Source organism: Bacillus rossius, chromosome 17, assembly GCF_032445375.1.
Source record: "Bacillus rossius redtenbacheri isolate Brsri chromosome 17, Brsri_v3, whole genome shotgun sequence".
In the NCBI taxonomy this organism is placed as follows: domain Eukaryota; kingdom Metazoa; phylum Arthropoda; class Insecta; order Phasmatodea; family Bacillidae; genus Bacillus; species Bacillus rossius.
Window position 1 is genome coordinate 9393891 of NC_086344.1, and position 12656 is coordinate 9406546.

Here is a 12656-nt window from a genome sequence, read left to right on the forward strand (position 1 = left end):
AATCCCTCCTCTTGAGATCTTCCGAATACTCTGGAACTGCATTTTCTCTTTGATAGGATTAATTATTCTTAGAAGATCCTTCTTTGTAACTTCACTTGTTTGATCTTCCTTTTCAGGAAGAACAAACACAATTTCCTTCTTTGGCTTCAAAATGGGCCATTCTGTTGACGTTTCATCAATTTTCCCACTGATCAAGGTAGATGAATAAGTTGGTCCAGCAGCAACAACTCGTGAGGCCATCTGTTGTTGGGTTTCAATAATACCCTTCATTTTAGCATTATCAAGTAATACTCTATCTACTAATCCTTTTAATTCCACAATTCTTGGAAGCATATAGTTTGTAGCACTCTTGTTTACCTTAGAAATCTCCGTAGTTGAGTAATGAGTAAGATCTTTAACAAGTTTTTCAGCATGAAATAACAATTGTTGCTCGTCCCAATTTGTTGAATCAAAAGATTCCATTTGACTAATATCTTTATCAGCATGTTTCTTCTGCATTTCTTCACGCAGAATGTCTTTTAACATCAGTCCTACGACTGCACGATCTTGTCCATGGATGATGGGCCATAGATTTACAATCCATTTTCTTTCTTCTCGACCAGGAGTTCCAATACTTGCCAAATTAATATTTGGTTCCAGCATTTTGTCCACCAATACAGTAATTTTCTTTGCATCCAAATTCTTTCCAATTGTGACATCAGCCATAGCCTTCTGTCTTTCTGACCAGTCGCCTTGAAATGGCGAACTGGGAGGTTCCAATAGGTCTTCGAACCATATCTTCTGTTCTTGTGTCATTATGTGCCGGACAATGGACTGTTCAATTTATCGGTACTATTGACCGTCAGGTCTTCTGCTTACTGCAGTGGGTTTTAAACCCACGACCTGCTGCCCTCTTAGCCGTTGTTGGAGCTTATAGCGGCAAAGCTCGCGCTCTCAGCTGTAAATAAACCAGCTGGCCGACTTATTGCCAACAATCGTTGCCACCCATTGGCCCAACGATGAGGGAGGGCAGAGTCCACAACCTCTTAATTTGCTCAATTCAATTCAATTCAATTCGTAACCAAACCGTCCGGTACTACGAACGTATCTCCTCAAATTTCAGAGATCGCAATAGTCACCAAGCGGTATGGAGGTTTAGTTCGAGGTAATGAACAGTCCAGTGGGAGATACCCCGAGAAAACCGAAAAAGCATATCATTTAACAGTTAGTTTCGCACTGAATACAGCCTTTATCTTTGAAAGATTTGTGCAATGGGAGTGCATGACTTGATGTAAGTTTTTGGACATACACCATTGCTAAGAACTTTTTCTGTTGAAGAAAAACTAAAAACTAAAAAATAAATAAATAAATAAAAATACCCAAAAAAGACAAAAAAAAAAACACAAAATTAGGCAAAAAATTGCTGTTGTCAACAAGGATATAAACACCACAAAATATTCCGTAACAGGAATATGGTCAACAAACAAAGAAAAACAAAGAAAAATGTACTAAGAAAACGAAAAATAAAAAAACCACAAATGATGACACAGAAATATTGAACCAAAAAAAAATCAGCACAACGGTTGGAACGAAACAAAAACACGACAAAACGAAAAGACGAAACAAACACAATAGTTTTCCAAAACAGAATAGAACAATAAAATATACGATAAAATCAATATTTTTGTGCTGTCATCATTTGTGGGTTTTTTTTATCTTTGGTGAAATTTAATGCTGAAATTTCTTAAAAGATTTTTGTTTCGGGCATGTTCTACACTTTTTTGAGTATGATTTTTTAGTCTTTTTTGTATGCCTTTAGATCCTTTCCACAGTGATGCATACACGTAAAACCAGGGGTGACCGTAGACTCTGCGGATCCCTGGGTATTTACTTTTATGGAGGCCCTTCCCTGTAAAATTTGTAAATTTAATTCTTCCAAACATAATTTTAAGCCAAGCTGGAACTTAAATTTCAATGATTTCAAGCTAATTTAGCTTAAGAAATTTTTATATTCTTCCCTCGGGTAAATTTTATAAATGCTTACGATTCTAGTGGAATTGCGTTATTATGTGTGGCAGTAAAATTCTGTATTCACCCAAAAATGTGACCCCAAACTTTTTGATTATGAGTTTATGAAAAATACTTTATGGGAAAAATTCAAGCTCACTGAAATAAAAAATTATTTAAATTAGTTAATTTATAACATACATATTTTGATATTTACTAGCAGCTTTTCTGGTGCCACTTTCTGTCAGTAAGCGGCAATAAAAAAATGGCAGCAATTATAAGGAAAAGAGTTGTTTGGCTATGGTGCAAGGTTCAGAAAGCTTAAAACAAGAGGGGACTAAAGTGGCATAAGTGATGCAGTTCACAGGCAGTTCATGTTGTTTCTAAAGTAAGCGGAGTTTCAGGATGTAATAATTACTAGCGGTCTAAAGTGGCTTAAGTGACAAAGTTACAAGGCAGTGTGTGTTGTTTTTTAACTAAGCTATTCCCATCCCTGTAAATTTACATCTTCCAGCTGAAATATGCAAGTTTGCGTTTATAATGTGACTCTTAATTTTATGTTTTATCAGTTTTGATAAAAACTACATTATCTTCATGTAAATACAGTGTTTGAAATTTTTTCTAATACGATATCACGAATTGAAACCGCAGGGCCCTTCCCTGCAGCTGCCTCTGCTTGAAACACAGAAACGGAACACGGAAGGGGAAAATATTTATACTTCGTTAGCAGTCCAACAATTTCCGGTGGGTTGGAACCCAAATTTTTTTTTGCAAGTGGGGAAACATGGTGAACGTTGCTGTGCACCGATATGTTCCCTCGAGGCTTTCCTATAGATGCTTCATTAGCATTTCATCACCTTTGTCCATCTCTAATGACCTTGACGTGACAATATCTTAAGCTCAATTCATTCGATTTTTCAAGATGAGCAGTTACCAGAGATTAGTTAAAATAAAGATGGACCATTCAAACCCTTTAAATAATCAAATACCATCAAATTCTTAGTATTCTAAGGATTCAATATTAGAGGAAAAAGATAAGATGAAAAATATTAGAGGAAATAAAGTAAATTAAAAAAATCAATCGTGATAACCTCTGAAGTTCACTAGGACAATTTTTCCTTCATTCCTATTGATTGTGGAATCTTGGTTTGTTAGACCATTTAAAGGTTAGAATATTTGAACACAACAGTTAATATTTTTCATTTATTTTACATTATTTTATTGGGACCCTTGGTACCTATATTCGGATTTGAGGGGTATATTCAAGGTACTCACTGAGATTCGAATTCAAGAAAATTGGGATTTGGCCCATCACTCCTTTAAAATTATAATAATTTGGTAATCACAAAATTAGTTTCATGATTTTAATTGCATTTCGATGCTTTGTGGTGTATTAGCTGGAATTTTGGCGTTATATGGTATATTAACTGCTTTATGGTGTTATTTCGGTTTTATCACAATTCACCTCATACTCTTGTCCCTACTAATGACCCGAAGTTGACCCCAGACTTCAAGTCGTTATTTATTTTAATTAAGTCATTCATTTACCCCATATTGAAAACTTCTGCTGTAGCGATATTATTTATGTGACTTACAAATCATATACAATATTTTACACTATTGTAACTACTATCAGCCCAAACCCAAGATATGTCACGATATTTCAGCCATGTCCATGTCACCAAAGACACATTACTACTGCTGGAGAACGAGTTCCAGTACAAGCCAGCCAATGGAAACAAGAGAAACAAGTTTCTGGAGAAACACAACATAGAAACATTCCTGATCATACCAAACGAACCCCGCTCGCACACGAAAATAGAAAAGCAGGTATGTTTATGGTGACTATGCATGGATATTCTTTTCATAATAAGTGTAACTGTAAATTACTTACTTAAATGACTGATTCTGTCAGTACCTGCTGTAATATATTTTTTTAAGAGGGTACATTTAGTATGCTAGACTCATATAGTACGCTATTGAGAACATTTAAATGAGTTTGGCTACCTTTTGACTAGATTCAATAGAGTTTCTAATTGTTTTACTTATTTTTTCACTTGGATAGTATCATACATCATTTTTTAGTGAAGGTTGGTCCCTGCTGTTTTAAAATTTTTAAATATTTACTTCCAAATAATAGTACTAATTTTTTTATGATTATGTCCATTAGACATAGTTTTCAACAGTTTTTTAGTTTAGGAATAATAATTTCATAAGCATTGGGGTAAGAACAGGATTATCTTCAGTGATATAATAACAGAGCTATGGATACATAGATAACTTAACATCTCTACTCTATCTTAAGTTCAATTCTGCCAATATAGTTGTCTGCAAAAGCAAAAATTCTCATTAAACATTGCCACATAAAAAGAGTTCTCAGTGCCAATGATGCTGTGACTTTGCACCTCATTTGCTTTGTTTATGAATACAGTAGATTGCTGTTATAACATTTTTGAAAGGGAAGAAAAAATGTGGTTTCCTTTGAAATGTTATTAACAACTAAAATCAAGATGCATATTTTATTTTACTTTATGAATTTCTATTCTTGGGTGTTAATTTTACAGATTAACCATAAAGCATTTAAACATTTTTAAAAGTGTGAGTTAATAACATTAAATTTCTTTCTGGAACCGTTTAGACATTTTTACCAAATTTCAAATGGCCATCATATAAGAAAACCCACAAATTTTCAGTACTGTTTAAAGCTATCTGCTTCTTCTGGTGCATAATTTTCAAGTAATTTACTTTGAAACAAAAATGAGTTTTTACAAATCAGTCCTTGAATTCATTTTATTTTTATTTATACAAAATCAGTTTGTGACCTCATTGTTTGATGGCAAAATGCAAAATGAATGAAATTTGTACCATTTCAAGGTGTACTTCACAATGATATCAGCAGGAAATATTAAAACGTAAAATGTTACGTACAAACAGTAAATTCGTGTCTTTCTCTAATGAATTGAATGCCGGGACTGTAAAATTATGGTGTTATAAGCAGTATCCTTGTATCAGATGCTGTAAGTTTCTTCTTCTCAGCAATTGTAAATAGAGGCTGATTGTTAACATCAGACTATAAAGACTATGGAAGCTATTATTAATGTCAATACCTTTTATAAATTGAAATACTAGTTTTAAAATTGGAGTGTAATGAAAATGGGATGAATTTTGAAACATTATAAAATATAAATTGGGCTTAGTATACCTATTCAAATTGTGCATATACCAGATAGGTAGGGTAAGGGTTTGTCATGTGCCATTGTAGACAGAATTTTAATATTTTTAGCTTATTATGAGTACTAGGTAAATGTCTTAAACATTTGATTCTGTGCGAGTCATCTACTTTGAGATCAGATATTGGAAACACTCATTAACCAGAATTAATCAACTAAAATTAATTTTGTGCAGAAAATAAAAAAATCTATGTAACCCACATAAAAAAAAATATAAAAGATATAAAAATATGTGGTACAAAATTACAAGGAATGTGCAGAAAATTAAAAATTCAAAACACATGGTAAATTAATACAATCGTAATTGCAAGAAATGACGATTCGAAGAAAGAACAAATTGTGATGATTCCTACGAGGTGCCTTTCACCAGTAGCGAACGGCTCAGACACTGCAGGGAGAGGAAGGAAGATAAAATGGCGGTATGTAGCCCGGCCTAGTACGAGTGCAGGCATCACCGTTAGTTATCAGCTGCAGCTGAGTACGAGGTATCTGCATCCCGACACAGCCTAACCCAATTTTTTATGACCTCTCGAGCTGAACAGAAGAAAAAAAATTGTGGCAAATTCTAACAGGCAGGGAATAATTCCTATGCAAAAATTACAAAGTTAATCTTATGGGACCGTGGTCGAGCTCTGAATAATGTTTTTAAATGGATTGAGGGACTGAACATCTAAAAACTCTACTGAAATAGCGAGACAACACTGTGGTAACACACCGATCTCACATTCCTGGGGACCTAGGTTCGAATCCCGAGATAGCCATCTTGATCGTATTTCTCCATGCTCTCTGGGAACTATTCCGCACCAATGCCGGAATAGTTCGTTACTGCTCGGTACGGCTAGGGACAGTATTACTGGATTTACCTGACGATAATGCTATGATTTTCACCAAAACTGTGGAAACTAAAATTGGGGGTTGCATTATAATCGCAGACTTGTATCTTGCCACTGGGAACAGCTTAGTTTAAAAACTACATGCTGTGCCTGTAACATGCATCACTTATGCCACTTTAGTCCGGGGCTTCCTGAACCTATGCGCAGGTGTGACAGATGAGAGATGCAGGATGGAGAGGGTGCAGATGGAGTTAGTCACTGGGTTCCTGTTGCTTCTCTTCACTGTGGCTCCACTCTCCCTACTGATGAAAGTGGCACCAGAAAGGGTGTAGTAAAAATAGAATAAATTTAATACTTTAAATAATTTCCAAGTGCTGCGTATGTGAATTGCGATTTCCAATCCATAAAACCTTTTTCATGAACTCATAATTAAAAGCTTGGGATCCATTATTTAGTCACATTTTCGGGTATCATACAACCAAAATAATTAGAAGAAACTTGTCAATACACCATATAACACCAACATGCTCCCGAAATCATGAATTTAATATTGTTTTTAATTCAATGAATGTAATTTATTTAGCATAAGGTTGTACCGAAAGGTGAGTAATAATATATAGTTTTTTTTATTTGCAACTGTTGTAACTTTTATTTTACATTACTATTACTTTACATTACTTCATTTGTTAAACACCTAAATACCTATTTGGAAATTAATTTTTACTGATCCCAATAATTAAACACACTTATTAAAATTTATTATAATGTAAAAGTGCCTTATTTATCAGTTAAAATGGCAAAGTTTTGCTGAAATAAGTATCTTGAAATATTTGTTAAATAATATGCTATATTTATGAATTAACAGAATTAATAAGAATATAAATAATAACACACAAATCTCCTGTTTTAAGAAAGGAAACTGGCCTAAAAATAAACCCAAAAATCTTGTCTCTGTGGCCAATATCCAGTATCCCTCGACTATGTAATAATTTTGCATTTTACATATACACATACACACACGCATGCTCTCTCTCACACACACACGCACGCACATATGCACACACACGCACACACACGCACACACACACACACACACACACAAGGTCACAAGCTCGCTCACACAATCACACTCACCCGCGCACTCACACTCACTATCACTGGAATTAACAGTAGCAGTTGTGAAATTGTATTTGCAGTTCAGAACAATTGATTGTTCGTGACTGTTGTGTGTGCTCATTGAATGATTGCTAGTTGCATTATCAGGAAAAATGTGAAAAACAGAGAGACCTCAGGGAATTACCTAGAAAGATGTCTTTAAAGCCTTGAAAACACAGGGAAATTGACAATATCTTAAGTACAAAACAATATCAAAATAATATTTTAAAACTGAAAAGCAATTTTGTATGCCGTTGACTTTCCGTGTCTGATGTTACTAACATTAATCAAATGTAAGGGATGCAAACTAGTTTGAAGCACAATCATATATCTTCAATCTTTCACATGGTTGCAATTGATAATATATTGCTTAAAAGTTTGATTATGCAAATTCATCCATTTTCTTTTTCATTCTAAAAGTTATGAGGGAAACAGAGTAAACTGTAAAGTATGCACAGGAAAAATTTTATAGTCTAGTAGCTGAAGTACCTAACGCTGCCAGGGCATTAGGTCATATACAAGAAAGACGGGAAATTTTTAATATTTAACGCCCCGGCAACCCGCCTTTGTAGCTGATTTTCGTAAAATTCTTTCTTAGTGGATGTCTACGTAGAAAAAAGAATAAACGTCCTAAATTTCTAGTTTAGGTCTTATAGTTACGGATAATTAGCAATGAGTGAGTCAGTGAGTGGTATTTTGCTACATAGAAACTTATAACATTTCTTTTCACCCCTTTAGTGATGGAATTTAAAAAATTTGTCCTTAGTGCAGTGCACCCCTAGGGCACTCAAAGAATATTTTCCCCAAATTTCAGTTTAGGCTTTGCGTTGTCAGTCAGTCAGTCAGTGTTAGAGTTTAAGTAGATGTTATGCATGTTTGTTGAAATGTGTTTTGATGCCAAATACTCAGATTAGACAGAGGAATTATTTTTAATGTAACTGGGAAAGCTTAAGGTATATGGCCGAAGTAAAAGTGTGGCAACTGCCGTGCCCAAATGAATGCTCATTCAATGGTTGTTTGTTGCAGCCGAAGAAGAGCGACAACAACAACTATGAAGCGAGAATTAGTTTCTCCAGGAGGATAAGCAACGGCAACGTCAGGCGGCTCACGAGCGGCAGGGCAAGTAGAGTTTATTCTTCCAGTGTTGTGGTTGGATTACTGCAGCTTCTTTCACAGACAGATTGCAGTGAAATAAAACCATACTCGAGCAGTGACAGTTCAAACTATAAAAAATTCCTTTTGAGAGCTTCAAATTTATGCTCAAATTTGGCAGAGAGCTCAGTAATTTGCAAATATATATATATGTATGTATTATTTATGAATAATAACTATGGAAACCACCCTTGAGACAATAAAAAAACTGGCTATGCATTTTCCTAAAACAATGAAATTTTAGTTTGATAATAGTTTTTTAATCCAATTATTATTAAAAATCTTAAATTAATTTATATATATATATATATATATATATATATATATATATATATATATATATAGAGAGAGAGAGAGAGAGAGAGAGAGAAAGTATTATGTTGCAGGAAACAAATCTAAATTCTTCAATAAATCATCTCTGCCTCGTAAATTAATTTTTTTTTCAGTTTAATTATTTGTGAATGAGTCCCATCCCACCTGGTGTATCTGTTGGTAAGAAATAATTTCAATCATACATCAAATTATTCATGATTATTGAATAATAAACTATTCACTAACACATAACACTTTTTTGAATACTTGCATTCTTATGATGCTAAATGGTCATAAACATCATCAGAGTCATGAAAAAGTAATGAAACTTACCTGGCTGTACAAGTCCCAAAATAAAAAATAATGGTGGTGCAAGTCAAGAAACTTTAATTTCCAGCAGCCTTTCCCTAACTTGAATTTTGGTTTCTTGATGCCTCACTTCTGTTTATAGTCCCACACCTCAATGTTATAGGCCGTCGACTATATTTAAAATTATGTTTACTAAGTTTTTATGATACTCATACTATAGGTCTGTGGGTATTATTTTAAATTAATTATTCATGAATAATTTGAAATTTAACTCAAAATTAACTGAAAATTTCAAATACAATAATTTTTTACTATTCATTACCAATATACTCACCATGAAAGGCTTATTAAAAAAAAATTAACAAAGTAATGTAAAATATATGAAGTTAAAAAGAATTATTAAGAATTTTTTTCTTTAAAATAAATAATATACACATCTTATTTACAGGTAACAAATAATCAAAATACCTACTTCTTTTGAATGTTTATACTAATCAGATGGATCAACAATAATGTTTTCAAAATTAAAATTTTAATGGTTTTAAAATTACATTGCCAGTTTTGTTTTTATTTTATTTAATTTTACAACAATGTATAGTTCCATATATTTTTCTCAATTTTTTTATGTTACTGTATTTTGCATCAACTTTTCTTGGTCTCCTGTAAACAAAAAAAAGTCTAAATATTTGAACTCTATTCAAAAAAATTTACATTATTTGTAAATAATTTGTTGTTCCAATAAAAAAAATCGCAGAAGCTTATCATATAAATAAAAATCAATCTTATATCATAAAAAAAGGTATAAGAAAATACAAGAGCTGTTTTTTTTTTCAACCTCCGGTGGGTTGTAAAAAAAAATTACATAACATAATAAATGTATCATAGAAAGTACCCCAGGGTATTATTTTTCTACTTAATAGCCAAAACGATCGAGGCATTTTTCATATCGTGACACAAGCTTCTCGATGCCTTCTTCGAAGAAGTCAGCCGCCAGTGAATAGGCCAGCGCCTGGGTCTTCCTTGTGCTCATGACGCTGCTGTGAGGCAGATGGAGTAATCACACTGTGCATTCTGCCCCACTATTTGCATCTCTTGTAATAATTCTTGACGCGGGAGCCAGTGCGTCGCGTGATTAGTCCACCCGCCGCACACCAGCGCCGTGAAGGAGAGGGATATCCAGGTGCTGGCCCTGTGTGTCTATTCACTGGCGGCTGACTTCTTCCAAGAAGGCATTGAGATGCTTGTGTTACGATTTAACAAATGCCCTGATCGTTTTGGCGATTATGTAGAAAAATAATTAAGACTGTACGTATGGTAATAAAATTGTAATGCTATGTAAATTTTTTTTTATAGCACATCGTAGGTTAAAAAAAGATAGCCGTCGTATTTTTTAAAGGTTTTGATGAAGTCCTCAAATTGGTGTCCCAGGTATAAACACCCTGACAAGTCACCTGCCACATGACGTACTCTACATTGTTTGTGGTATCCAGGTGTCTGATGGCCAGAGACCGCACCAAATTCATGGATTCGTTTCGCGACTGGCCCAGATCCAAAAACGTGTATGGCTGCATCTACCATGTCTTCACAGTTTATCTGGAGGATTCCGAGTCACTGAAAAACTCTGAACCAAAAAAGTATTGAATAACAGGTTACGCAGTTTTAATAAGCTGATGAACACGTAACATTTGTCCGTCATACTGTTATTCACTGAGGTTTAACAGAGTAGTATTCTAAATTATTTTGCTTCTAATAATTTGTGTTTTAGCACAAAATTTAAAAAAAAAATTAATAATGAATTAATGTTGACATAATAAACCTTATCTTCAGAAACTAAGGCTTTATTAAGCACAAAACATGACTTAGATTGTTACATGAATTAATACATAGATTTGAATAAGAGGTAATATTGAAGGTTAAACAATGTTCATGCAAAGAGGTTGCTAAGAGGTTGCTAAGAGGTTAAAACCAATATCACCACATTCGCCCCCTCTTCATTTAAGGACATAGTCCTTGAGATATTCAGAAGGTCTAGTGGTGCGGGAAGATCTCCGGAGTGGAGGTTGAGGTCTGGGAAGAGATCTGGGTGGAGTCGGAATTGGGTTCACTTGAGGTAGGTCTTGATCATTCATGTTCTTCTCAGGTGAATCTTGTGGAGTGAGGTTCAGCTGGGTGTCTTCAGATGCTTCAGTGTGTTGATTAGGATCATCAGCGATGTTTGGAAAATTCACGTCTTCTAAGTTAGATTCATTGTTGACAATATCCCCTGCAGGAGCGAGATGCCTGAGGTTGACTGTTGTCTCCTTACCATCTGGAAGTTGAACCAGAGCATAGTCAGGGTTCGCCTCAAGCAGAGTTACTTCTTGCACCAGGGGGTCATATTTACTCTGACGGACGTGATTCTTCATTAGAATTTTCCCTGGTGTAGTAAGCCACGAAGGAAGAGTAACTCCAGAACTGGCCTTTCTCTTATGGTAGAACATACGTTCGTGGGGTGTAGCGTTAGTAGCAGTACAGAGCAGTGTGCGGATGGAGTGCAACGCTTCAGGTAACACCTTCTCCCACTGCGTTATCACGAGTCCCTTCGTTTTCAGCGCCAGCGATACAGTTCTCCATATTATCCCATTGTAACGTTCTACTTGGCCATTTCCACACGGATTGTATGGTGTAGTACGACTAGTAGCAACTCCATTGGAATGTAGGAATGATTGAAGTTCTCTGGATATAAAGGATGTGCCTCTGTCTGTGTGAATGTATGAAGGATATCCGAAGAGTGTAAAGATCTGATTTAGTGCTTGAATGACGGTTGTGGAGGATAGGTCGTTGCAAGGGATGGCAAAAGGGAACCTGGAGTACTCGTCGACTACCGTTAACAGATATTTCCGAGGAGTGTTGGATGGTAATGGTCCCTTAAAATCAACGCTGAGCCGTTCGAAGGGTGCGGTGGCCTTGATGAGGGTGCTCCGCTTGTTGTGAAAGCGAGGTTTGATTTCGGAGCATGTTCTGCAGGAAGACGTGACTCGGCGTATCTCGTCGATGGAGTAGGGAAGGTTCTGATTCTTCACCCAGTGAGCCATCCGGGTGATCCCTGGGTGACACAAAGCCTTGTGGTAGTGGACAAGTCTGTCGAAGGTATGGAGCGAGCCGCAAGTCCTAGAGAGAGCGTCAGCCGCCACGTTCTCCTTCCCCGGTCTGTAGATGATGTCATAGTTGTAAGGAGCAAGTTCTAACCGCCATCTTGTAAATTTTTCGTTCTTGATTTTCCCAGGATGCCGAATGTTAAACATGTAAGAAATAGACTTCTGGTCGGTTATAAGTTGAAACTTTCTTCCTATCAAGTAATGCCTCCACTTCCGAAGGGCTTCAATGATCGCATAAGCTTCCTTCTCGACAGCTGAATGGTGTTGTTCGCTCTTAGTGAGGGTTCTCGAGAAGAAGGCTACTGGTCTCTTGTTTTGAGTCAGAGTGGCGGCGATGGCGACGTCAGAGGCATCTGTTTCGACGCAGAATGGGATGTCTTCCTCTACGTTAACGACGAAGGATTTAACTATGCAGTTCCGTAAATTGTTGAAGTCTTGGATTAGTTCAGGGGCCATAGGAAATACTTTACAGTTCACTAATCTACGTATTTTATCTGAAAATTTTGGAATCCATTTAGAATAATAAGCGAACATCCCTAGTG

At 35.5% G+C, this 12656-nt stretch overlaps 1 protein-coding gene across 4 annotated transcripts in view; it reads left to right on the forward strand.

Moving 5' to 3' along the window:
- The window catches only part of LOC134541023 (adenylate cyclase type 2-like), a 469698-nt gene that overhangs the window by 342588 nt on the left and 114454 nt on the right, over positions 1-12656 (forward strand). For all 4 annotated transcript variants that reach the window (XM_063384159.1, XM_063384162.1, XM_063384160.1 and 1 more), the window contains 2 exons: positions 3654-3816; positions 8231-8323. In XM_063384159.1, coding sequence (XP_063240229.1) covers positions 3654-3816; positions 8231-8323 — 256 coding nt within the window. The remainder of the gene's footprint in view (positions 1-3653; positions 3817-8230; positions 8324-12656) is intronic.